The sequence below is a fragment of the Mirounga leonina genome, unplaced genomic scaffold (genome assembly GCF_011800145.1).
Source record: "Mirounga leonina isolate KUSES-001 unplaced genomic scaffold, KU_Mleo_1.0 Mir_165, whole genome shotgun sequence".
Taxonomy (NCBI): Eukaryota; Metazoa; Chordata; class Mammalia; order Carnivora; family Phocidae; genus Mirounga; species Mirounga leonina.
In genome coordinates this window covers 78,173,907-78,200,784 of record NW_023270415.1, presented here as the reverse complement: position 1 = coordinate 78,200,784, position 26,878 = coordinate 78,173,907, and the positions used below count along the sequence as shown (strand labels likewise).

Here is a 26,878-nt window from a genome sequence, read left to right as displayed (position 1 = left end):
CCGGGGGATTTGGGAAGGTGTATCATAGGGCATGGTGGTGTTCTGGGAGGCCAAGCTGAGGTGATGTGGAAACATGAAATATTTGGTTCAGGTTGACAATTTTCTTTATTTTATTTTATTTTATTTTTTAAAGATTTTATTTATTTTTTTGACAGAGAGAGACATAGCGAGAGCAGGAACACAAGCAAGGGGAGTGGGAGAGGGAGAAGCAGGCTTCCCGCAGAGCAGGGAGCCCGATGTGGGACTCGATCCCAGGACCCTGGGATCCTGACCTGAGCCGAAGGCAGACGCTTAACGACTGAGCCACCCAGGCGCCCCAGGTTGACAATTTTCATAAGAGCAGGAACCCGTCTAATAAGTGCCTGGATCTCATGAGGATTTGCAAGTGGAAATTTTCAGGATCTTTTTTGCAGTGCTGGCTTGGTTATCCTAACCATGTAAAATAAGATTGAAAAGAGATGCTATTCTCTGAGACAGAGGAAATATTCGCCTCTAAAGAGGCCTCAAGTCAGTTCCTTAGGCTACAAAACAAGGGTGGCCCACTCATCACAAAGCAGAAGTGACGGCTGCTTCCGAACAGTTTGCCGAGCTGCCCATGTCCTCGGGAAGCACGGATCCTGCAGCTATATTTGTGGTCCCCATTTACAGATGAAGACTGGGTATTAGAGCATTTCACTAACTAGGCCACGGCCATTAGTACTAAGTGATGGCGAGTCTGAAGCCTCAGTTGGCTGGCTCTCGAGACCACCCTGCTGTTCCCTGTGTCCCTGGGGGGTTCATACCTGCAAGGCTGACTTAAAAGTCCCTCCTGTCTCGCTCAGGAGCCCACAGGGCTCAGGAAGGGATTGGAGCATGCAGCACTTGTGGGGTCCTGTGCAGAGCAGACCGTGGCGACAGGAAGGTAGGTGCTGGAGCCCTGACGCCCCACCTGTTGGAGCTCCTGTCAGCGAATGAGACAGATTCATCCAGACACATGTTGGGCGTGCATTGGGAAGTGCCAGCAAGGCCGGAATGTGACAGCTGGGCAAAGGGAAGGTTCCGGAACTCTCTGGAGTTCCCTCTGGCATTGTCTCTGGTCTCCTCCCCGGCCCCCTTTATTAGACGGTCCTGGGAGCTCCAATGCCCTGCTGCCCTCCCCCCTTTATTCCTGAGGCAGGAGCCCACCAAGACACTCCTTTCCCTGCCTTCAGCTGCAGCAGCCAGAAGACAGACTGGCCTTTCAAGGACCCGCCGTCTTAACTGGGTAACCAACACCTACAGGGAGCTCTGCACACGTCCCGCAATAGGCCTGGTTGTGGGGGGGAAGCACCATCGAGGGCATTTCCTCCAAGGAGGCCTTTGCTCTTCTTGGACATCCCTCCTTTTGGGAAATCTTTAATTTAGCCCTAGAGTTGTAGAGAAGCAAGAGTTAAGTAGGCTGCGGTCCCTGCCATCTGCAGATGTCCATGCCATCTGCTCAGATCGGTGCAGGACGCGGCAGGGGATAAAACTTGGAGACCGGGCAGCCGGGGAGCTGAGCCCGCCCTATTCCTGACCACCGGCATCCTGGCCTGACTCAGGGCGCCCGCCTCCAGGCAGGCAGTTGAAGGAGCTCTGCTGCTTTCCTGGGAAGTGAGGCTGCGGGGGAGGGACAGGGTCCCTGGAGAAGGGCAGTAGGGCTGGGCTGGGCGTGCAAGCACGGCTGCTTGCAGTGTCAGTGGCCACGTCAGTGGCTGTGTGGGCTCGAGAAAGCCACGGCCCTCTGTGCCCGAGTGCTCCAGATGGAGTGGGGATAAAGACGCCTGGCCCACAGGACTGCGAGCATCCGGTGACCCAGCACGTGCAAATGCCGCAGAGAGGCAGGTCCTGGGGCCCCGAGTGGGTCTTCTGGGTATAGACACTGCAACTTTGGACACATGATGGAATCCCTGTGCTTGCAGTTGATAAACTACTAAGTGTAGATCATAGCTGCCTCGTTCTTGTCGGAGTGTCCTGGGACGAGTTAGAGGCACCGCTGGAAGGCACGTACTCATGGCGGGGCGGGGGTTCATCCCCCTTGTGCGGATATGTAAATTGTGGCTGAGACACGGCCTGTTGGGGCAGCCCTTCCCTCGAGGATGCCACCGGAGATTTGACCCCAGGAAGCACCCAACTCCCACTGGTGCCGAGGAAACCCCGGGTCCCTAACATTGAACAACACTTCCTCTTGTGGAACATCCATAGCTTGCTCGCCTGCCCCTTGTGTCCAACCAAGGACAGCCACACGTACCTGAAGACCAACGAGGAAGTCTCCCTCCCTGAATCGCACCTGAGTACAATGCTTGCCCACTGGAGACGGTCTCATCTTTCCTCCTCTTAGTCTGTAAATAACTCTCCTTTCCAGCACTTTCAAGCCCCTGCCAATGGCGGCCTGGTCTCCTTGACACAGGTGTGAAAAGGACTCGGTTTTGCCCATCATGAGATGCAGAAAAGCCTAAGTGCGTCTCTCTGTGCGTGCACTGAGCCACTGCAGTCCCTCACACATTCCATGGCCAGATCGGGTGGGTAGGCGAGGACACTGGACAACCACCACCACCAAGCAGATTCAAGGCTTCAAGGAAGCCCTCTGCAAAGGATCCTGTTTAACTGGGTTTAACTCTGTATTTCACAAACCTATTTGACTGAAGAACCCCCACCTTCCCCCAACCCCTCACAATTTTTTTTTAAAGATTTTATTTATTTATTTGAGACAGAGAGCATGAGAGGGAGGAGGGTCAGAGGGAGAAGCAGACTCCCCGCCGAGCAGGGAACCCGATGTGGGACTCGATCCCGGGACTCCAGGATCATGACCTGAGCCGAAGGCAGTCGCTTAACCAACTGAGCCACCCAGGCGCCCCAACCCCTCACAATTTAATTACACATTGAACTGGTATCATCCAGAGCAACTTTGGCAATGTTATGTGGAGCACTGTTTTAATACTTAAAAAACCTCACAGTAGCTGTGATTATTCCCATTTCACGGAAAGTGAAACCGAGCCCCCCAGACATGAAGTCCTTTGCTGCAGGTGGCCCTCCTTCCGCTAAGTGAGGGTGGCAGGACCTGGCATTCAGTCTGCTGGGTCCTTGATACCTCCCTCCCCAGGCTGCCTCACCTGGAGACATCCCTTCTGGAAGCCTCCTCACGTTCACGAGTCCCTTCAGTCTCCAGGACTAGAGCCTCCTGGTCCGAGTCTAAGAACCAAACACCACTAACCAGCAGATGGGTGTGTTGCATGAGCATGGGCACCCCGTCTGCACTGTTGTCCACACAGGGACAGGCCGGTGACACACACGACCATCCAGGGTGGCTGCGTATGAGGTCCCACAGCTGGAAAGGTGCAGAGCTGGGATGCAGACTCATGTCTGTCTGACATCAGAGCCCCAGTTATCGGTCGGTCTTTTCCATATCACACTGACTTAGAAGGAATGTCGTGTCCGTGGAAGGCACTTCATAGAAATTGTAGAAGTATGTCTGTGTGTGCATCTGTATGGACACATGCACGCGTCTTCATTTATAGGTGAATACTGGAAACGTACAAGGTCTGACACGCCTTTGAGAAAACGGGGAGACCTATCCCGCAGGGTTATTTGAGGACTGCGTAAGGCGGTAGAAGCAGAAGGCGTGATGCAACACACAGTGTTTGCTTACTATTACTTACAGAGTCACCAGCTTGCACATGCGTTTGAATGTCCAATAACCTCTTTTCACAGATGGGAGAGCCTGGAAAGAGACATTGACTTGCTCAGTGTCCTACAGAAAATTGACAGAGAGGGGAGGCTGGGCTGGAGGTCTTGGCAGAATCCTTTGAATTGAATTGAATGGTGTCAGAGTCGGACAGGAGCTCAGAGATCCTGGAGTTCCTGGGTTTAAATGCCCCCCGTGTACTCTCCAGGATGTGTGTGGAAGGCGAGCAGCCTGGCCCGTGTCCCCCTTCCTGCCCACAGCTGTCCCATAAGTATGCCTATCACAGGCTTCTGCATGTGATCCATTAGAATGGAGTGTGCACCAGCTTAAGAAATCCTTCTAGACACCTGTTGTCGCCCAGTGGTGCTCAGCCAGGGGCGAGTTTGCCTCAGCGGACTTGTGACAGTATCTGGAGACACGTTTGGTTGTCGCCACTATGGAGTGCTACCGGTGGGTAGAGCCAGATGCGCCTGGACATCCTGCAGTGCCCAGGACAGCCCCAACAAAGGAGCATCCGGCCCAGTGTCCGTCCGGCCCAGATTGAAAATACTGTGCTTTGGGTGTATGACGTTGAGCCCAGAGCAAGGAAGGGCCACGCTATGAGTTGGACGGGGGGCGGGGGGGCATGGGGCTGGCAGGTGCGTACGGACCCCTGGGGGTCTTGTTAAAATGTGGACCCCGACCGATGCGGTAGGTCTCCAGTGAAGCCTGAGAATCTGCATTCCCTGTGCTCTTTATCCTGCACCGACTGACGCTCTCTCTCTGTCATAGGGTTCCCTGGGCCTGCCCGGTCCCCCTGGGAGAGACGGCAGCAAAGGCATGCGGGTACGTCTGCTCCCACCACCCTCCCCACAGGCAGCTCCTGGTCAGAGCCCGTGTCCTTGAGCGGGGCGGCCTCTGCTGGGGCCAGGCGTGAGCTGGGGCTCGTGTGTACCGGGACCTTCCCAGGTCCCCGGAGGTCAGCCTAATCATATTAATGACACCAGCCGCAGTGGTTGCCATGGGCACGGGAAGTGAGTTTCTCGCTCAGTTGACAAGCAGTTCTGCATGGGAGGTCTTTGTTGTCCCAGTGCCCAGGCCTGGAATGAAGTCCAGGCCCAAAGTGGGGGACTCCCCGTGGTCCCTAGTTCATAGCTTGAGGAGTTGGGGTGGGACCCAAGCAGCACCCCGTCCCCTGCATGTGGCCCCCAGCCTCCCTCTTATCAGCCCCCCGACTCCACCTCTCCACTCCCTGCCTCTGATTTGGAACACGCTCCAGAAACCCAGGCCAAAAGTGATCAACTTGGGCAGGGTAGTCTACTCCAGGGCCAAGTGATGCTCCTCACCAAGAACCCAAAGGGAAATTGGTTCTCGGTGTTGCCTTGGTGATGTTCGCCACGTGTGAGCGGGCCTTGGAGCGGGAGCCTTGACCGTGAGCCCCTTCCATGTCGCAGCCTTTAGCGCTCCAGGACAGGAGGTCTGGGGTGGAGAGCAGGAGAGAAAGGGGGGCTCCGTACTCCACAGACCCCTCTGGCTCCCCTCCGGATGGCCAGGCTCCTCCACGCAGAAGGCCCTCCCTGTCACTCCAGTCACTCTGCTTTCTCCACTGTTGTGTCTGAAGCTGGTTCTGCTGACCTCTAGCAGCCCGGGTGAGGGGGTTGAGCTGTGACCCTTGTAATGAAGACCAGCTCCTTTGCTCGTGGGACATCTCCCAAGGGCAGCCTGGGTCTCCTTTCACTGGTCGTTACTTTGTGTCTGTGATGGGTTTTGCGTTCCCGACATAGATGCCCCCGAGGCTTGGGCTGCCCTGGCGTGTCCGGGCTTGTGTCACACTGGGTTCTGATCAGCACTGTGTTGTGTGTGCAGGGGGAACCAGGAGAGCCGGGGCTGCCTGGTGAGGTGGGCACGCGGGTAAGTGTTGCTTTCCTCCGATGTCTCCAGGGGATAAATCTTGGTGCAAAACCAGGGGCTTTAGGTGTAGAGTAGGTGTGCATGGCTTCGCGCCCCACACTTAATGCATGCACGCTTGTATGTATATTATCCTCACGTACGTGATTTTTCCTGAATTCTTACAAAAAGCGAATCATACCAAACTCTGCTGTTTATCTTTTTCGTTTAACAACAGATTAGAGACATCTTTCCACACCTATTCTCTCAATCGATGCATTTCATTTCACGACATGGGTGCATCATAACCTACATAACCTTTTCCCTATTATGGCCCTAAATGTTGTTTCTAACTTCATTTTTCACTAAAATCAATACAGCAGTAAATGCATGGTGTATGTGCACTTCTTCTTGGATACTGCAGTTAATTTCAATAGAATAGAGCGCCAAAATTGGGATACCTTTGACTAACGAAATGCACATTCTAATTTTAATAGATTTTAAGAGGCGTCTCCCAGTTAGCTGCTTCAGATCTGTAGCAGTTGATGGGTCAGGCAGCAGCGGGGCCTCAGGGCTCTGCAGACCTCTTTGGGCCTTGTCAGGACTCGTCCAGGCCCTGCTGGCCCTTGGGCAGAGTGTGAATGAGGAGCTGCAGGAACCATGCAGCTTTCTCAGAAGCTGGCACAGATCCTGGCCGGGTCGCAGGAAGGCCCTGAGGCACAGGGCAGGTACAAATGGAAATTGTTGTACCTGCCTCATTAGAACTCAGAGGCAACGCACTCTAGCTGTTCCCTGAAGTTGAGCAGGTGGGGGTGAGCATCCTGGTGACTCCTGTCCCAACCAGGGGAGAAGCAGGGATCTCTGGGTGTTGCCTCTGCCCCTGCCTCTCCTTGCCCTGCCCATACTGTTCTTGTAAACACTCTTCTGCAGGGATTCCAAGGACCACCTGGACTCCCCGGGCCTCCTGGACACGTTGGAGCTCCTGTAAGTAAAGACATGCCTCAGGAAGGGGTCCTGTTCCCTTCTGCAGGGATTGGGACTCAGGCCCCCGAGAGATCCCCCTTCCGTGTCTGTACACAGAGGACCCACTGCCTTGCACATGTCAATAGCAATGAAGTGTTGGTGTCTCTTCCTAGACCAGAAATGCCGAAATGTTATGGCACTCGGGGACCTCCTGGAGATCAGGCTTAAATGCACATTCCCAGGACCCCATTCCCGGACAGTGATGCAGCACCTTTGGCTGAAGTCCGGGAATCTGCATTTTTACCCGGCAGCCCAGGTGTTTCTTTTTTTTTTTTTTAAAGATTTTATTTATTTATTTGAGACAGAGAGAATGAGAGACAGAGAGTACGAGAGGGAAGAGGGCAGAGGGAGAAGCAGACCCCCTGCCGAGCAGGGAGCCCAATGCGGGACTTGATCCAGGGACTCCAGGATCATGACCTGAGCCGAAGGCAGTCGCTTAACCAACTGAGCCACCCAGGCGCCCCCAGGTGTTTCTGAGACTTGACCTAAAGAAGACATTTTTACCAGCTGTCCAGGCCACCAGTCCAGAAGGGTGTGGAGTCTGTTAATTCCCAGCCCATAGAACAGTGCCAGACCCATGATGAATGTTCAGTAACCACGTGCCCCTTGAAGTAAGCAGTGAGCAAATAGACATGTGTGTAAGGAGCAAGGTGGCTTCTTGGGTGTCTGACCCTATTTTTGGTTCTCATTAAGAGCTTTGAGGTTATCTCCAAATGAAAGAAGCAGTGTAAAAGGTCATTTTCAAGCAAGGCAGCCTGCATTGCCTTGGGGGGCATTTAACACCTCCGATCTGTGTGTGTCTGGCCAAGACACTTGGATGGAATTAAAACGGCAGGGATGTCCAGCTCCCACCAGGGGCCTGGGTGGTCCACAGAGCCTCTGCCCTCTGGGATAGCAGCGTGTGGTTCTGGCCCTGTGCCTCTTCTCTGGGGACAAGGATGCAGGTATTATTCCTGGAATCAGTAACTGGGCCTGGGCAGTCTCTGTCCTCTTCAGCATATTCAGCACAGAACGTCCAAGGATCCTTTCTCCAGGAGAGGAAAGGAGAGGAGAGAGGGGGTGTTCCATAGTAACACAGGATGCGTTTAGGCCTCTCCAGCAGGGCCGTGCACCGAGCTGTTGGCCTGGCCCTCGAGCCTGCCTAGGAGCAGCTGGGTGCTGGTGGCCCTGGCATCTTTTGCCCTGGCAAAAGAGCAGGTGCATGCGTGCGTCCTTCTCTGCTCCTGCATGTCACTGTGGGGCAGGAGCCTGTAGGCAACACTTTTACAAGATTCTTGTGCTAACCAATGATGGATGCAGTCATTGACTGACTCATTTGTTCATTTAGCAAGTGCTCATGAACATCAAGTGGCAGGCACGTTCCAGACTGTGGGGGCGTGGTATTGAAGGAATGAAGGCGCCGCCCTCAGGGGGCTCCCATTCTCCTTGGGGGAGGCATAGAACGTGTCACATGGGGCTTAGTGCTGGAGGACAGCAAAGCCTGGTAAAGGGCATAGTGGCTGTGGGCAGGGTGGGGGGTTAGTGATTGCATTTAGATCTTATGGTCAGAGAAGCCCACACCTTGGCTGACACTTGTGCAGCTCTGCTCACAGAGTGGAGGAAGTTCCTAGCATAGGATCTGGGTGCTGCTCCTGAGGAAGGTGGAGTGGATGCAGGACAGGGCAGGAGCCCTCTCCCCAGAGGAGGTGGAGGAACGTGGCTTAAAGGTACCTAGATTTCACGATCCGGATGTCATGATCACGAAGGGATGGCAGGTTCTGGGTGGCAGGGGGGACTGACTCCACCCCTACCATTGGCCAGGTAAGCTCAGGGACCAGGGTGTATTCAAGCCTGGCCAGGAGGACCTGGGTAATCCGGGCCAGGAGACCAACCCCAGGAGCTCACCTCACACCCCGGTGGGGGCCTAGCTGCCCAGGCCCGGGAGGGAGGAGCCCAGGCCGCGGTGCAGAGAGAGAGTTCTGGGAGACGGATCTCCACAGCCTTCCCGGGCAGGCTGTCCGTGTCCCTCAGACCTGCAGAACAGAGAAGCGGGACTGAAATGTGCTCCTGTTCTTCACCTCTCCCCGCAGGGTCTCCAAGGAGAACGCGGTGAAAAGGGAGCCCGAGGAGAAAAGGTATTTACTTCTGCCTCTCACGGGTGCCCACCAGTGCCCACATGTGTGTACTGCAGGTGTGTGTGTGATGATGTGCATGCACGTGTGCTGGACAAGGGCCGGTGCCGATGGGGAATTAATTTCCCACCCTAAATGTAAGCTCTGGGCCAGGAGGGTGTGGGCTCGGCTCCCGCAGACATTCCAATCCCTCACACAGGGTTGAGGGTTTCCAGGCTGCAGGATGGGAGGGTAGGTGTTGACAGAAACCGATTGAGACTCAGAAAGTCCTGGTTGGTGCCCTTGGGCTCACATCTCACTTGGCAAGTTATGTAACTTCTCTGCTTCTCGGTTACCCTGACTCTTAAACCAAACGGAGGGTGCGTGGTGACAGCTGTGTTGGGACCCACATTCAGCCTCGCTCACCAGGCATTGGGAACTGACCCACCCTGAGACTCTCGGGCGCAGACTCCCACAGTGGCCGGAATGCTTGAGGAGGGCTGGGGGTCACCATTCCTTCATAATACACACCAGCGTACCACAGGGTGACCCTCAGACCAGACCCTTCCATGTGAGCTCCTGTCGTTGATGGCTCAGGGTTCAGCTGGAGAGGGGACAGGGACGGCAGACCCCTCCTCCTGCCCACACAGCAGTGGGCACTGCATCCTTGGGAGCCTCTCCCCAGGCCCATCCTTCAGATCCATAGCTGGAATGAGGCCCTCTCGAGCCGAGTCACATTCCAGGTGGCTGTTCAGAGTCTACCCCTGTTCTGTCCTCAGGGGTGCGTGTTCCTCTCATCTTATAGGAAGCTTTGAGATTATTATTTTAATTTTGCATCAATATATTTGGAAAATAGCAAAAATTATCCTGCAATCCTGCCATACTGATACAGTTATGAGGGTGTGTTGGTCCGTTTTCTGTAGGACTTGTTCTCCTAGATCTGATTTCGTTTTACATAGACATAATCTATTCGGCTTTGCAACCTGTCCTGCCTGTTGTCCCCATGAGCGGTGTGTCTGCCCCATGCTGCAGTAGAGTTTTTATGACTCATTTTAAGTGGCTGCACACCATTGTGGTGCATGAACAGACCGAGATTTATGGGTCCATCCCCCTGTTATCGATCACTTCGTGTTGTTCCCAGTTTTTCATGATTAAGAATAATGCTCGGGTGAATATTTTTAAACTGACCACTATATTTATTTACTTAGTTTTCAAATTTAGGTTTATTTCCTTAGGCTGCTTTCCTGGCAGCGAGATTACCAGGGCAAGAATGTGAACCTGTGCATGGCTCTGGGAACACTCTGCCACGTTGCTTTCCAAAAGGTGCTTTAGAATCAAGGGAAGCTGGGGCTAGCATGGTATCCCACCTCAGTCCCTGAAGCATAATTTCTATTTGCAGATTAAATTTTAATCATTATTACTTAAAGAGTGAAATTGCTTACCCCATGGTTGTTCGGGTTTGCATCTCTCGGTTCTTTTGAGAGTTTTTTTTTTTTTTTAAAGATTCCATTTATTTATTTGACAGAGAGAGACACAGCAAGAGAGGAAACACAAGCAGGGGGAGTGGGAGAGGGAGAAGCAGGCTTCCCGCGGAGCAGGGAGCCCGATGTGGGGCCCAATCCCAGTACCCTGGAATTATGACCTGAGCCGAAGGCAGATGCTTAACGACTGAGCCACCCAGGCGCCCCTCTTTTGAGAGTTTTAACATGGTCCCACAAATTGGTTTACCAGATCTCCTTTCTGCGACTCTCTGCCCCTTTCTTACATTGTGGAGACTTGAAGGTGGCATTTGGAATAATTGGGGATTCAGGCACAGGGTGGCACGGCTTGATGGGCAGCTGGTACCCAAGAGAAGAAGAGCAGGCAGGATCTGGGGTACTAGCCCCGGAGAAGGGCTGAGCTGAAGAACAGTAAGAGGGGAGCTCAGGCTCGGCATCCAGAGTGCGTGGTGAACTCAGCATTGATTCTGGACAAAAGCCCAGGTGGGTGGAGTTCTGTCTTGGCTGTCACCCGAGGGCCCAGAGACCCGCCTGGGGTTCAAAACAGGCCTCCACCTTCAGTCTCCCTCGAGCTGCTGAGTCCTGTCCACTTCAATGCCCAGGAAGCCTGCAGTTTTCACCCTGATTGGTCATTTATATCAGATTCGTCTGTCTCTCCCACATACACATGTAGACCCCTTGCAACTTGGGCACAGTGCTCTCGCCATATTCATCTTTGCATCCTCACTCGCTGGGGGAGCACCTGCCAGCAAGCCCCCAGCCAGTCCTCCTCCATTACAGAAGGCCTTCACTAGCAGGTGAATGAAGTTGGGCTTTTTTGAAGAATGTGCAGGATGGATCTGGAAGGTGCATTTTAGCACTCAGGCTTAGGTGATGTCGCAGGAGTGGATGGTGAACAGGATGCTGCTCTTACGTCATGTCAGCTAGGAAATGCCGCAGATGGAAGGTGTTGGGGGCCCGTAGCACCGTCGGAAAGATGCTCTTCTCAGCTTCCTGTTTGCATCAGCTCCAGCTGCACTTCTGAGGACCAGGGAGTTTGGGTTTCCCAGAGTTTCAGTGAAGGCTGCAGTCCAGAGCTGAGGACTCTTCACAAGCCTCGTGACAGAAGGCTCTGCCACTTACGGGCTGGGACCACCACTGGATTGACTAGAGCCTATGTTTGCTCGTCTGCAGAGTGGAAATATTCACATCTTCCCCAAAGCTCATTGGAAGGTTGGACAAGGTAACAGATGCAACGTGTCCAGCACATAACCCACATTTCCACGTGTCCTTCCTTTCCCCGCCCACATTTCAGGGGAACGTCAGTCTGTGCACACTCAGTGCCTTGTTCTTGCCAAACCTCGGCTCGGAAGCAACTGCTTTTCCCCCAGGCAGTATCGGCTTGCTTTTCCAGCAAGCTTTTGGGGTCTTGTGTTACGACTTGTGTCCAGCCACGAAATGGTGCATTTCTATCAAAAGCCTAAATTATCCGATCTGGAAATGACCATAGGGAAGCCTGGAGAGCTTGCCTTATTTTCAGATGGGGAAACTGAGCCCAGAGGCTGTTTCCTGATGCCATGTGGCCTACTATAAAGACAGCAGGTGCTGGAAACATCTCATTCCCAACATGGGCTTTCCCCACCATGGCACACCAGGCCTGAAGTGTTACCAGAAATGTGGGGCAAGGGACATTCCCCTGAACTCTCTCTGCAGATTGGCCACAGCCCTGCCCCCTGCAGGTGTTACCTTACAGAGAGGCTCAGGAAATGGAGGGACACCTCCAGGTGAGGCCCAGGGGAGGGTGTCCAGCCAGTGTCCCCACTGGCCCATCTCTCCAGGCTGCTCCAGATGGCTCATCGTGGCATAGAGGAAGCCCTGCAAGATGGTTCTAGAGCCAGCCTGCCTGTGCTTGACTCCAGCTCTGAGCAGTGCAAACAGTGTTACCTTTGGAGAGTTATTTAACATTTAACGATTTTGAGAGTAACTGTATTGCATAAGGCTATCATGAAGATAAATTGAGTTAGTACTTATAAAATGGATAGAACAGTGCTGGGGGACATTTGCCATATGTGGAGGGTGAGGGGACAAAGAAAAGGTCAGAGACAGAGAGACAGGGAAAGATAGAGTGGGGAGAGGGTGAGCCTGGGTTCTGCTAGCTCAGCTTTGGGTATGTTTCTGACTTCCTTGCTAACTTATTGGGCACCTCTAAGAAGAGCTGGTCCCCTCTCTGCACCTTTACTTTCCTATCTGTCAAGAGGCCTGGACTCCATCATCCCTTAGGCTCCTTTCCAGTTCTTACATCTGATCGGTACTTAAAACAGTTTATTTTCTTGCAGGCCTCTCTGATTTCTTACCTCAGCCAAAAGGAAGTTTCCATCTCTCTTTGAGGCAGGCCCATCGGTCGCCTGGCCTTGCCCAGCTTGGAGCCAGGCCACAGAGAGCCGGTGTCCATCCATTACCGAGCCTGCCTCCAGACAGAGGCATGGCGGGGTGCTCGGTGTAAGGCGGGGGACCGTCCTCGCTCGAAGCATCTTGCAGAAGGTGTCTCTGCAGGCACAGAAGGTGGGAGGCTCTGCAGGCATGAGCGTGTCCCGACGACTGAGGGGCAGTAGGTCCGAGTGGCCTGTGCAGGGATGCTAAGCTTGGGACAGTGGGCAGAGTGCAAGGGGAGTCAGTCGGTCAGAAAGACAGGAGCCCATTCGCTCACTGAGGAGCCACAGGGGGGATGCAGTGGCCCCCGCTCTGTCTGGAAAACCGAGCTCCCAGGACAACTTCGGGGGGATGTGATGCTCACACTCCCGGACCCCAGGGTTCCTGCTCTGGCTTGGGGATAGGGGAGCCAGGGCACGGCAGCCCCAGGAAACTGGTAAGAACACCAGCTTTGGAATCCGAGGCAACAGATTCTCACACTGGCTCTGTGTCGCCTAGCTCTGGGCGCTCACGCAAGCTCACGTCCTGTCTAGCAGCACCTGTCTCAGACGGGGGCTCTGCGAGGCCCACTGAGTACGTTGTGAAGGCAAGTACAGAACCTGGCCCCTGGGAGCACCTCCTGAAATATTAATGAGACAGAGTGGGAGTTTCAAAGTGCCCAAAGCTGTGATGCGTCCTGTGGAATACTGGCCCCCCTCTCCGCTGTGGGAAAGATGTCAGGGAGACATCCCCCCAATCCGCCCCCTTCTGGGATGGTGGGAAGAGTTGCCCACCAGGTCTCACTGTGACAAGTGTTTGGTGAACACCCCCTGGGTGCTGGGGGCACGGAAACACGTTCCCTCTTTCACGAGGTAAAGGCTTAGTGGCAGGTGCCCGGCAGACACACAGCACACGTCCCTCCCCCACTAATGTGCACTCCACCACCACCCACACCTGAGAGATGTCAAGGCCACAAGGCAGCCTCCATGCCATGGCCAGGGTGGCTCTCTGCTTTAATGGGGCGCGTGCTCCCCCTGGTGTCGGAGATCCAGAACCACAGCAGGAAGACGCGGCGAGGAGGGGCCTCTGGAGCTTTCCAGGCAGGAGTGATTCCATGAACGCCAACCTTTCTCTTTGGAGTCAAACGTCCAGGATGACACAATCTCGTCGGATTGACAGGACTGTCAAATGAGACAGAGCCTGCCTCCGCACCTGGGACCTGCAGGTGCTCAGGACAAGGGCAGGGTCCCCTTCCCTTTGCACGTAGGCACACCGGCCTGTCAATTAAGATTGTGACTGTCCGAAGAGGTCTTAGGGTCCTTGGAATACAGCCATCGTTCTTTGGTTTCTGCTTTTCACTATTTCAGCCCAGGGAAGAAGTTGAATCTCAGAGCGGGGTAGACTCTGTAGGCGGCAGCCCGCTTTGGCAGAAAACAGGATCAGGACTCTGGTCCCTGACCTCTGACTTGTCTCTCTCCTCCCTTCCTTCCGTCCCCTGTTCACATCACACCCCTTCCTGGCCTGAACTTCCTCTCTGCTGGCCCCTTATTGCTGGCTTATTTTTCTCTCCTCTGTGCCACGTCATCCCTGTTTTGCTTCACCAGCTTGTAACGTGACACCTTCCACGTGCCACATATTGTTGTAAGCATTTGGAATATATTAGCTCACCTAATCCTCACAGCAGCCGTAAGAGGGAGCTGCCATATTTGTAGGTTGGAAACTGAGTCACAGAGCTGCCAAGTGACTGGTCCAAGGTCACGCAGCATAGGAGTGGGAGAACCAGGCTTTGGTCTGAGTTTTGGGGTTGGCTGTGGCTGCCTGCACCCCCCCCCCAGAGCCCCGGCTCCCACTGTCTGCCGGGAACCAAGCAGCTGGTCAGGTGTCCACACCCTGTCCTCTGTCATGCTCATGTGGTCGGTGCAGGGGGCGAGATCAACAAATAGCAACACAACAAAACTAAGTGTCAGGTCTTTCAGTGGGACCTACCCTTTCGAGTTCTGCTTCCCACCCCCTTCTACCCACCTCATGCCCCAGCTGGGCTTCTGTAGACATTTCAGTTAGAGACCCTGCTCTGTAGACGTCTGTCTCCCGTGTGTCTGTCTCTGTCTCTGCTCTCCTCAGCTCCTCTCTCCCGTCATCCACCCTGTGCTGGCCATTCTCTGCCTCCCGTACCCCCCCCCCAACGGGGAGCACACACATCTGTCAGCACTCCAGCTGTGCCCCAGCTGGCCCCACTCTCTAGCACGGTGGCCAGGGACACGGGTGGCTAACGCTAGCCATGCACCTGCAGCTGTCCTGAGTTGCCGTTGGAAGGCATCTTGCTTCCGGGCCTCATAGATCTTGCCCTGCATGTGCAAGGGTGTAAGAAATGGGGCTTGAGCAACAGATAGAGCCCTCTCCTTTGAGGCAGACCTTATGAAATTGTACATGGCCAACATGATTTTTTTGCTGAATCCTAAGGAAGTGCCCTGTTCAGGAGTGACATTTAGTGGGTTGACCCTCTCTAAGGAAGAGAGATTTGGGATGTCAGTAGCCCTTGTCTTCAGTCCTGGCCCCGTCAGAAGAGTTCTGTGTGACCCTGGTCTAGATATACTCCTAAGGTCAGTTTCCTCACCTATAAAGTGAGGGCATGGGATTCCATGGGTTCTGAGATCTTGCCCGCTCAATGGAAGAGACCCACAGGCCCTGTCGCTAATAGAAATAAAGGAAGAAGGGTCCAGAAATCCAGGTTCTGGTGCCTTTGCAAGCATGTCCCACTGGGGTTGAGTGGCTTTCCATCTGGGCCTCAGTTTCCCCATCTGTTGTCAGCCCTCCATCCTGCTAAACCCATGGTGTGTGGAGGAAGAGAATGTTGCTAACCAATGTGGAATTGGTTGGCAGAGAGAAAAAATGCAGAGAAATACCCTCTCTGTTCACCCAAAACTCATGTAATGAAAAGAGGTTTTTAGAGAATTACTATGTAATAGTGCTTGAAAACAGAAATATGCCCATCATTGTTCTAGAATTTTTGAAATAATTTCTGAAGGGCAGAAAGCAGGTATTCCTAAGTCTACATAGATGCAGGAGGGAAAGGACAGACTGGAGCTGGGGAGGTGCTGGAAGGAGCCCCAGGTTCTGATCCGTGGCTGTGGGCAGCAGGGGGCCTGGGGCAGCTGTCTGTGGTTAACAGGGGCCTTGTGCTTAGAGCAGCTGAGTTGGGGGCTCCTCCCCTGACCTCTGCTTGAACTGGTCAGTGGGAAGCATCGGTGTTTGCCCCCAGAGTAAGAGAGAGAACAGGTGGCCAGCACCTCCCAGAGGGAAAGGGAGCTTCCAGACCAAGAAGAAAAACTGATGTCCCCCACCCATCAGGAGTCCACCTGGCCCTGTGGTCCCCGGCAGTGGTCTCCAGTGAAGTGGGTCCGCACCCACAGGCAGGCACGCGAGACTAGCACAGGAAAAATGAGCAGAAGACCAAGAGTCTGTAATCATTCAAAGAAAACAACATCCTGAAAGACACACCAACCTTAAAAAAAAAAGGCAAAGAAAGAACAACCTAAGAGAGAAAGTTATAGAGAAATTGAGTCAAACTAACTTTCACGTGCGTCTTCTGGCCATTCCATAAATGTCAGCTGGGACCACGTTTCCTCTCTGGGCTGGGCACCAGGACGCCCTCACGAGAAGAGTAGACTCACCTCATGTCCTCACATGAGCGAAAAGGATGGTAACACGGATCACAGATGCAAATCGAATTAACAGGAGTGAGGGAAATGAAATGGGACATGTTAGAGAAAGATGGGCCTCTAGTTTGGATTCAAAAGCCAAAGAGAGGACATTGACCTGAGCCTGGAAGGGTGCTGAGGAGCCAGCAGAGACAACAGTGGGCCCAGCACGTGGAAACGAGAAGCTGCTATTTTGGGGGGACTCTGAGAAGAAAGCCAGGGCTGCTGGGGTGGCTCATAAAAGACTGTTCGTTGCATGGACCCACCTGTGGGAGTCTCCTTTCTCCACCAACCGAGTTCTTAGGGCCCAGTGGGGAGAAGAACACCACGGGGAACACTGGACAAGGACACTAGCCATGAGAGGACCACACCAACATCTATAGGCTTTGGCTCAAGAAAACAGAGCTGGGCTGGGAGGAAGATGGCGGCATCTACTCCCCATCTGTTATAAGCAGGTGTTTTAGATAGGGTATCTCATTCCTTCGTCCCAGGTGTCTTCCCAGGAAGGGATTATCATCATCCCCATGACACATGGTCAACAGAAACAGGCTCAGGTGAAGTAACTTGTCCAAGATTATAGAGCTAAGAGAGACAAGCCCAGCTCTGAACACAAGCAGATGGATGGGTGGGCATTGGCGGGATGTGTGGATGGTTGTTTACTGTTGGCCAGCAATTAACTTTTCATTCCAAGCACTGGGAGTGTAGCGGATGTTATACATATCCAGTGGATGAATGAACGATGAGTAAATATGCTCACGGTTTTATGAACTGTGTTACAAACCCCACATGTCCATTATTTTGTTTGACCCCATGAGATGAAGAGATGGCTTGGTTCAGAGAGACTGCATGGCCTGGCCTTGGTCGCAGATTTGGGAAAGGCAAAGCAGATTTAGGAATCTGGTTTCTCTGACCTTTGATGTATGAGCATTGAGCCATAGTACACATAAATTCTAGGCTGTTTTGTGTGTGTGTTTGGCTCCCCCGGTATCCAAAGATGCCAGGTAGAGAGAAAAGGTCAGCACACTTGGACATTAGCGGCCTTTGCGTCCTGTGGCTCTGACCACAAGGATGCCCATTTGTCTTCATCTCTTCATTTTCTTTCTCTTGCCAGGGGGAGCGAGGCCCGGATGGATTCCCCGGGAAGCATGGGGAGACGGGAGAGCAGGTAAGGGGGCATTGGGTCTGGTGGGCTCAGCTTTACTGGAGGACAGGAGCCTGACAAAGCTCTGTAGGGCCTGACTGCCTTGATCTCTGGCTCAGCTGGAGGCTCCGGGAGGCCTAAGGACCAGACCTCCCCTTACACCAGGGTGTGGGGATCACAGAGAACACACCTCTTTCAATCCATTCCATGGATGACGTGCACGTGTTCAAAGTGATGTGTTCATTGCAGGTTCTTCTGCACACGTAAAAGATTACAAACAACCTAGAAGCTCATAAGTAAGGAGCTAGTCGAACAAATCAGGGTGTGGAGCTACAGGGAAATAACACGAGGCCGTGGAAATTGATGAAACTCCTAATGCACTGACAGGGCTGTTCTGTAAGCTATGTGGTTGAATGGAAAGTCCAGTACAAGCATAGAATGGTGTGGAAAAGCATCTAGGACTTACGGGGACATGCACTCTCTATGGGAGGATGCTCAGGAAGCTGATAACCTGCTTGCTTCATTCCTTGCCTCTGTAAGAGGCCCCTCAGGGTCTGGCCGATGGGACCCGAAAAGGATTTTTACGCACATACATTTTGAACCATGGGAATGTGTTATCCATGAGAGTAACTACATCTAAATATTTAAATGGCTAAAACTAAATAAAACCTAAAATTCTACATCTGCCTGAAGACAGTTGGGAAAATACTTGTGTTGTATAACTTAATACATTAATATATCAGTAAATTCATACATTCATATTAGTGGCTTATAGATAAAGTAAGTATATTAATTATACTTGATATATAAGCTCATTATAATATATTGATTTCATTATATTAATATAAATTACATTTATGGATAATCTCATCACTCCAAAATAACGTCTTGATTTATATTTATTGACACTTAACAAATTGGACTAATACCTTTTTAGGTCTTAGCCCCTTCTCTTAACATGGTGTCATAAACATACAACCGTTTTCTTAACTATTCACCAGGGACGGGACTCAGATGACCACTTAGTGTTGTGTGGTGTGACTCGCCATCATATATTCATATTAATTGCATGCTGTCCCTGCGCCAGGGCTGAGTCCTGACGCTGGAAGTCCCCACGTGGTGAAAGCCCAGAAGGCAGGGGACGGCAGCGTGCATGGAGCCAGCGCGTAGTAAGATACTGATGGTGTGGACGCAGCAGGGCAGGGGCGTTGAGAAGCAGAGGAACAGTGAGCGTCACAGAGGATCACGGAGGGTCTCCTCCTGTGAGGGGACGTTGGGTCTGTTCTGATCGTGGCTGTTTACAGGAAGAAAGGAAGGGAGAGAGCTCGTGTGTGCATCCCTGAGCACACCTGTGCCTTTAGGATGAATTCCTGAGAAAGTCACTTGTCAACGGGATGAATGTTCGTTGTCCCACTGCTTTGCTCTTCGTCCTCTTAAAGGAGACTCACAGGAGGCCCCCAGGGTGTGGTGGCTCGGGGCGCCTCCTCACTTCCGTTCCAGTGGGAGCTTTCCCTGCCTGGCTCTCCACTGGGACCCCCGTGGAAGGCTGCCCAGTGGGAACCTTGAGGAGGATCCGGGCTCATCGTCAGCATTTCCTACTCAAGCCCTCCGGGTCCTGGGTTTTTCCTGCAGCACTAACTGATCCTGGTCCAGAGTCCAGGCAGCCCTGTCCCTCCTCCCTCGGCCCTGGGGACCTCGCTGGTCCTCAGCACCCTCTGAGGAGTCCACGGGACACCCAGCAGGTTGTGGGTGCCTGCTTCCTGCCTCTCACCAGGAATCTTTCCTGACACATCCCTCGTATCCCTCGTATCCCTCGAAGAACAGTCCTTGTCCCTCAGAATGGGTGCCCCACACCGCAGTACCGGCTTGAGTCCAGAGGGGACCACAAGAGATGTGGCATTTGGGAGTCATTGGGAAAGAGTTTTCCAGCAATAAGCACTGTCCGAAAGTGTGGTCTGTCCATCTGAGGCAATGGCAGATTACAGCTTTGGAGCTGCATGGCCCCGACCTCTTCCTTCTCCACTCACTGCACTGACAGTCCTCCCTTTCCTTCCTCCAGGGGAGACCTGGCCTTCCTGGCGTGGCAGGACCCCAGGGAGAGAAGGTAAGCCAGGCCTGGGGCAAGAAGGGGTCTGGGCTCTGGGCAAGTGGGTACCTGGGGCGCCAGGGTAAAGTGAGGGGCCCAGGAACAAAGTGCAGACAGAGGTGATTAGCTGGGCCTCAGGAACTCGTCTCCCAAGAAACTTCTGGTTATTTTATTTAAATTTTGTTTTTCTACTTTGAGGAATAAAAACCCATTTCAAAACAAAACAAAACAAAATCCCTGTTATATAATACCCAGACATATTAAAATATTATGCTACTTAAATTGCCTTTTGGACTAAGGCAGGCCGTGAATAAATACCAAACAAAATCTTACCGGCTCCTCCTCCTCTTCCTCCATTTCTCCTCTGTTCTCTGCAGCATTTTAAAAAATGTGGTTGTTTTTTTTTACCAGAATCATAATTCTGAAAATGTACTAGATCTTTCATAAACGGAATAAAGATTGCATCTCATCATACTGGCCATCTCCTTTAGAACATTCTCTCAAGAAGGCTTAACTCAATAAATTCGCTGCTTAGAATTTCTGTATCTCAGTGGAAAAAAACGCATGTGAAGAGTCTTGGCAAATTGTGAAGTGCTCTGAAAATGTATGTGAAGATAATAGCCTTCCAGAGCATTCCGGGTGGCAGAGAAAACTAAGAAGGTACAGTGTGTCCTGGGTTCTAAGAGGAGGACCAGAGCACAAGTTCCAGATTCTTCAACAGGTTCCTAGGAAGGACATCGGGCATTGGGTTTGTGAATATCTGGGGAGAGGAGGGAGAGGAGGAGGAATCCAGGTAAACTAAGGCAGGTACAGCCCAGGGAGCATCACTTGGACTCAGGGTCACTCTGCAGAGCTCAAGCGAAGGTCACTGCCTGACGCGAACTAGTCCCAGCAATGGTGGAGAATAAAGGAGGAGAGAAAGACTGCTCTGCTCTTTACAGAAGCAGACGGAGTAGGTGTTATAAATAAATAAATAAACCCATAGGCTAAAGAACCGTCACCTGCAGAGTGGTGGCCGGAAGGACACTGATGTCTTCCCAACTTGCTCACTTGGGCTTCAGTTCTGAGTCAAATTATTCTCTTTCCCAAGTATTTTTAGATTTGAGATTTATATTGTTATATTATCTTGGCATCGGGATTTTAATATATTCTCACAGTTCCTTGACAGGGGATGCTAAATTCTAAAATAAGTAGTTTATTTCAAGTTACTAAGAGGGAACGATCCTTGAAGTTTGGATGTAGGTGACTTCTGCTGTTGCCCGTGTGTGTGTGTGTTTGTGTGTGTGTGTGTGTGTGAGAGAGAGAGAGAGAGAGAGAGAGAGGCAGGGGGGAATCCCAACCTTCCACCTCATTTGTAGATGTTTTTGGACCCCACAGTTTGGGCAATAGCTGAGTTAGTGCTTATTATGACAAACGATGCAGAAGTGCTAGGACAAGGTCATGGGGTCATGGTAGTATTTGGGTCATTCATTGGAAGGACCAGGAAACCAGGGATGCTCAGGTGATCCAATGCGTCTCAGCACATTCTAAGTGAACATCATGGAGACAAATCTCAGATGTTTTACAATCTGAGGAAGTCGTCAGAACCACAGAGCTGGTCTTTTCTACCCCCTCACTCTACAGATGAGAGAATGGAGGCCCAGAAAAGTAGGGTGTCTTGTTTGAGACCCCAGAGTGGCCTCGCAGCAAGACCTGCAGATCCGCCTGCCCACACAGCAGTTCACCGTAGATCTCCGTGTCAGGGAGGCAGTGTTCATGCCAAGCCAAGACTCCATGCTTGGTGTTGGTTATCTGTTGGCTCATGACAATCTTCCTGAAACTTAAAAGTGTAAAGCAACGATCACGTGGTCTCGTGCAGTCTCTGAAGGCTAGGATCTAGGTACGCGGTATACACACTGTTGGGTTGTCCTGGTCCAGGGTATTCTGTGCGAGACTGTGGACGGGCTGCCAGCCAGGCTATGATGAGCTGAAGAATCCGCTTCCAGGCTCACACACGTGATTGTCAGGCCTAGGCTCCTCGATGGCTGCTGGCCAGAGGCTTTGATTCCTCATATTACATGGCCTCTCCGTAGGGCTGCACAGAAAAGGGGACGTTGCCTCCCCTGGAGTGAGTGGTGAGTGACCTGAGGTTGGGAGGGGAGGGGGCCCCATATGGAAGCGACCGTCATGTTCATAACCTCATCTTGGAGGCCACGCAGCATCCCTCCTGCTGTGTGCTGTTGGTCGCATAGCCTAGCACCAGTACCCGGTGGGAGGTCCCCACAAGGAGGCGGGGGCCGCTGGGGGCCATCTGGGGGGCTGACTACCACAACAGCTAAGAGGACCGTTGCAAAAATGCGTCACTTACATCATTTTGTCCTTGAACGAGTTACTACTCATCCCCATGCTTTAGTCTCCTTGTCTCTAAGATGAGAAAGAGTATCAGAGGGGACAAGCTTGACTCTAAGTCCTTCGAACAAGGCCAAACGGATGGAAAGGCTCCAGTATCTATTAGTTACCTGCACACAGTTATTCTGGATGAACTACAGGATCTTAGCCTTCCTTAAGAGTGATTTCGTGTGTCAGGACTTCGGCTCTCCTATTCTGTAAATGACCTGAGCAAATGAGAAAGCCCGTATTGGTTAATTTCATAACTGTCATTGAAAATTCACCTTTGTGGTATAAAAGTGATGATGAGTACAACAATAAACACAGCAAAAGTAAATGTGGTAGTGAGACATAGTAGAAATAAAGAAAAAGGGAGGCAGTCATGAATCCCAAAAGATTCATGGTGCACCCATGTACAACTAATTATCTCTCCTTCATACCCGTTTATATAATATAAAATAAGATAGCCACACAAAAATTACAGTAGAGCTCAGAACGACTTCTAGCAATCATATTACCAAAATATTAATAAGGTTTGTGGGAGCATAGGGAAAATGTAATCCTGCTTGGGGGGGGGGAGCTGAGAGATGTTTATGGAGAAATGGAGAGATGAGCCAGCCGGGGTCTGAGGGCTTGGAGATAGACGGTCATGTGTATATCTGGAGAGGATACACAATGGTACAAAATGCTGTGTGTGAGCACGTGTGTGTGTGCATGTGTGTGTGTGGTGCCATGGAGAGAAAAAACTAGAATGGAAAGGTGTTTCTGAGACAGGACGTGTTACTGTATGTGAGAGACAAAGAGGAAGGGAGATCGAGGAAGGGTGACACTCATTAACTCTCCCTTCCCCTCCATTTTGTTGTGCAGCCAAAACCACTCTAAAATAAAGTCTGTTAAAAGAACATTTAATCGGGATCTTAGAAAAACTCCTGGTGCTAGGTAAACAGATGTTTTTCCAAGTCTTGGGCAGCCAGTGGGGACCGTGGGGTGGTTCAGTATCAGGAAAAGCCTGGCCTGTCCATATAATAGGACCTCGAATGTAGCGCAGGACAACATGCATGTCTGCAGCCACTCATTCTGACTCCGCTGCCCTGGGATTTAAGAGATGCTTTCGTATTTCTCCAGTGACTCTGTCATTCTTTGCCAGCTTATTCAGCGCTAGTCCTTTCATGCTTCCCCATGCTCCCTGAGCTAGCCTCGAGGGAAAATGACAAGTGTTGTCCCCAAGCCACGTGTAGGGACATTGGCTGCAAGTGGGGCCCTGGTTTAGCTATGGGGTGCGAGAATAAGAACAATGAAGAGTTTTCTATTGCACAGTGGACGAATGTGCCCCATGTAGAACCAAGATGTAGCTCACACCCTGGAAATCTGATGCACCCATAGACGTCATGGGCTGGGTGACCTGGACACAAAGCAAGTCTTTTGTACATCCTAACTTAGTGAAGATGGATGGGAGTGATTTGTGTGTGACTTATTTGATAAACATTGAATGCTGACCACGTGCTGAACCAGGGACTTGGCGCAAAGGATGCTCCATAAGGTGTAATGATCGCTCTGGCCAGGTCCAGTGCGGGGCCTGGTGCAAGCAGGTGCTCACGGAGTAGTGGACCAAGAGCTGCTCTTGAGCAGGAACTGGCTCTGAGAGCACCAGCCAGATCTAGGCCCTGATCCAGCACCAAAGAGAAAATAAGGTCCCTGTGATCTTGACACAGACATAAGAATTAGACACAGAAAGTCTGAGAAAATCAGGAGGCGGGAGGGAGATCCAGCATGGCAGCCGCATGAGGTGGAGCGCAGAGGAGGAAGTGGTCCAATGGGCTTGTGTGGATAGTCAGGGGCCTCAGAGGAGTGGGGACCAGCAGAGGAAGGTGGCAGAAGGTACGCCATCGAAATGTTTGTCATTTCTGCACAGGGTGACGTGGGGCCTGCAGGACCTCCTGGTGTACCGGGCTCCGTGGTAAGTGCGCACGCATTCCCGGGGGGGGGCGGAAACATAGACCTTACACTGATGGGATTGCGTATTTGGAAGAGTCCTTGCCTCTAAAAATGGGGAGGTACTCCTCCGACCATATGAGGTGGATATAAGGCTTTCAACACTAAAAGTGGGATAAAATCAGAGAAAAGTCAGGAATTGCTGCATTACAGCGTGCTGTGTGAATACCCTTGATGGAGCTGTGGGGAATGACTGTTGAGAAAACACCACCACTTTTGCTGACACGTGGTTTGTCCCACAGGTGCAGAGAGAGGGCCTGAAAGGCGAGCAGGTAAGAGGAATACAGCTCCTCCCCAAGTGGGGCTTCAGGTGGGAGCAGGGACAGAAAGGCCAGGCCATGGGGTTGAAGCTGCTTGTGGAGCTCAGATGGAGCCTTCCAGAGATGGATCAAGTTGATTTTCCACCAGGAATGCAAATCCCCACTCTGTATCTCTGGGTCCCTTTTGGGAACTCCGGATGTAGACTCTGAGTCAGCAAAGAGTCATGAATCATGGGGAAAGGGGAGCTGTGTCTAATGCAGGTTTGGCTTCTGTTACCAGGGAGCTCCAGGACCACGGGGTCACCAGGGCCTACCTGGGCCACCAGGAGCTCCGGTAAGTCACCCCCCCAGGCTGGGGTCTGCTCTGAACACCTCAAGGTCTGGAAAACAGTGATTTTCCCCTGCTGAGCTCTGTGGTATTGCAGGAGCTGGTCCCGTCCCCTGGGGTGCAAGATGCTGATGTTGCTATCACTCACGGGAGCAAGCTGAGCCCTGTCAAGTGAAGTTGCCATTAGGCAGTTCCCAAGCGTGGAGCTGGACTTGAAACCCAGAAAGCCCACCTTCACAGCCCCTGGTCCTAAACAGGCTGTGAGTGGGGTTTCTGGTAGGCAGTCTGGTGTTTTAGGTTCCATTTTCTTTCTTTCTTTTTTTTTTTTAAGTAGGCTCCAGTCCCAATGTGGGGCTTAAACTCACAACCCCGAGATTAAGAGTCACAGGCTCTACCGACTGAGCCATCCTGGCACCCCCCTAGTTTTCTTGTAGATAAAACGGAGTCAGGGCACTGGATGTCGCAGTGGTAGGCGAGTCTTTTCCAGTGCATGTTGCTTCCCCCATGTCTCTGATTCAAACTGGTTTCGCAGTGGCTGGGGAAGCTTCAGCCTTTGGGTTCTCCACTGTAACGAATTTAGGGATATGTAAATAACCATTTGGGAAGAGGCCTTTCAAAGGACTCTGATCATTCTGTGATAGGAGTTCAGATACTAAGGATAATTAATGAGCATAGAGTAAATTCCACAGGTCAGTGATCTCACCATGCTCCTCCTAGAAACATGATCCCCCTTTCAAGTGACTGTATTTATCTAAGGAAATAAGACAAGTCTTACTTTGAAATGTCCATAAATCAAATTTATATGAAGCCGTCAGGGCCCATCCCTCATTAGGATAAGTGTGTATGGTTTTTGGGGGGGTAAAACCGGAAGAAATCTAGCGGACGTTTAAGTCCAGTATAATAAAAGCAATTTCATACCAAAAAGTTCAGGTCAGAAGAGCTGCCTTTTGTCTCTGTAACTTTGCATGTCTTGTTTAATCTCCCAAGCTTTGATTTCCAGAGCTCCTCACCATTATGATAACCATTGGGAGATTTACAGTAGAAATGGCAGGTAGCTGGGGCACCTGGGTGGCTCAGTTGGTTGAGCGACTGCCTTTGGCTCAGGTCGTGATCCTGGAGTCCCGGGATCGAGTCCCGCATTGGGCTCCCTGCTCAGCAGGGAGTCTGCTTCTGTCTCTGACCCTCCCCCATCTCATGTTCTCTATCTCTCATTCTCTCTCTCGCAAATACATAAAATCTTTAAAAAAAAAAAAAAAGAAAGAAATGGCAGGTAGCTCAGTATGCTCTCGTGCTTGGATCTCAATGCATACGTGCATATATATTGCAGATCGAAAACTGGCAAGTGCTGAAAGTCTGTACACTAGTATGTGTGTGTATATATATATATATACACACACATACACACGCATACATATATATGAAGATCTATTTATTTACTTCAGAGAGAGAGAGCATGCGTATGCAGAGGGGAAGGGCCAGAAGGAGGGAGAGACTCTCAAGCAGACTCCCCACTGAGTGCAGAAGCCGACATAGGGCTTGATCTCATGACCCAGAAATCATGACCTGAGCCAAAACCAAGAGTCGGACGCTCAACCAACTGAACCACCCTTATACTATAGGGTGGGTGTTATTATGTGCAAACATATGCATATTAAATCTGCAAGGGTGAAGGCGTTCTTTTTGTTTTGCCAATGAGGACCTTGGTGCAAAAATATTGAGTGGATTGTACAAAGTCACACAGCTACTAAGAAGTGAAATTGACCTTTGAACCCAGATGGGTCTGACTGTCAAGCCTGTGAGTGCACAATGCAGCAATACTTCCCCTGAAATGTGTAAAGGAGAATTATTTCCTCCACGGGCCCCCACTAAGGAATAAGAAGCTAACAGTGCCCAGCCCCGCTTGACCCTGAGGCAGCCTTCTTGACCTCTCACTCTGGATCCTCCCCTTTATGCAGATTTTCTTATGATGAATATGGGGGGGGTGGGTGGGACAGAAGGAAGAAACCTTAAACTTTTGTGGCCAAATATTAATGCTGGAGGTAGAGGGATGAAAACACGTGGGCTGATCTCCCAGTTGAATGAAGGAGATAGGAAAAAATAACCATGAGTAAGCACTTGCAGGCTCTAGATGATTAATGAGATTCCCTGCGTGTCTCCTTCCTGCGGTGCATCCTGTGAGGCAAGGACAAGGTCTGGAACCTTCAGCACATTCAAACACCAGAGTGCCTCAGCCCTGGAGCCGGCCGATGTTCTGAAGCTCTTCTCCATGCTCGATGCTCAGTACCTGGTGTGGGTGATGGAATTCCCTTGCAGGGAGCTCAGAAACACAAGAGCCTGCCCCAAGACTTGTGGAAAGGGGGCCCCATCAGGAGAGACCAGGACTGGAAGATTCTGAAGGCCGGGACCAACGTGTCTCTCTTCTCTAAATCGGCAGTTTATCTCCTGGTGGGGGTTAGTG

General features: G+C 51.7%; 1 protein-coding gene across 1 annotated transcript in view; it reads left to right on the top strand.

The window, feature by feature from the left end:
• Positions 1 to 26,878, top strand: part of COL22A1 (collagen type XXII alpha 1 chain) — a 226,482-nt gene that overhangs the window by 67,198 nt on the left and 132,406 nt on the right. Inside the window, exons 12-20 of the mRNA XM_035012273.1 lie at positions 4,454 to 4,507; positions 5,528 to 5,572; positions 6,479 to 6,532; positions 8,641 to 8,685; positions 17,358 to 17,411; positions 19,447 to 19,491; positions 23,753 to 23,797; positions 24,075 to 24,104; positions 24,373 to 24,426. Of these exons, the coding sequence (XP_034868164.1) occupies positions 4,454 to 4,507; positions 5,528 to 5,572; positions 6,479 to 6,532; positions 8,641 to 8,685; positions 17,358 to 17,411; positions 19,447 to 19,491; positions 23,753 to 23,797; positions 24,075 to 24,104; positions 24,373 to 24,426 (426 nt within the window). The remainder of the gene's footprint in view (positions 1 to 4,453; positions 4,508 to 5,527; positions 5,573 to 6,478; positions 6,533 to 8,640; positions 8,686 to 17,357; positions 17,412 to 19,446; positions 19,492 to 23,752; positions 23,798 to 24,074; positions 24,105 to 24,372; positions 24,427 to 26,878) is intronic.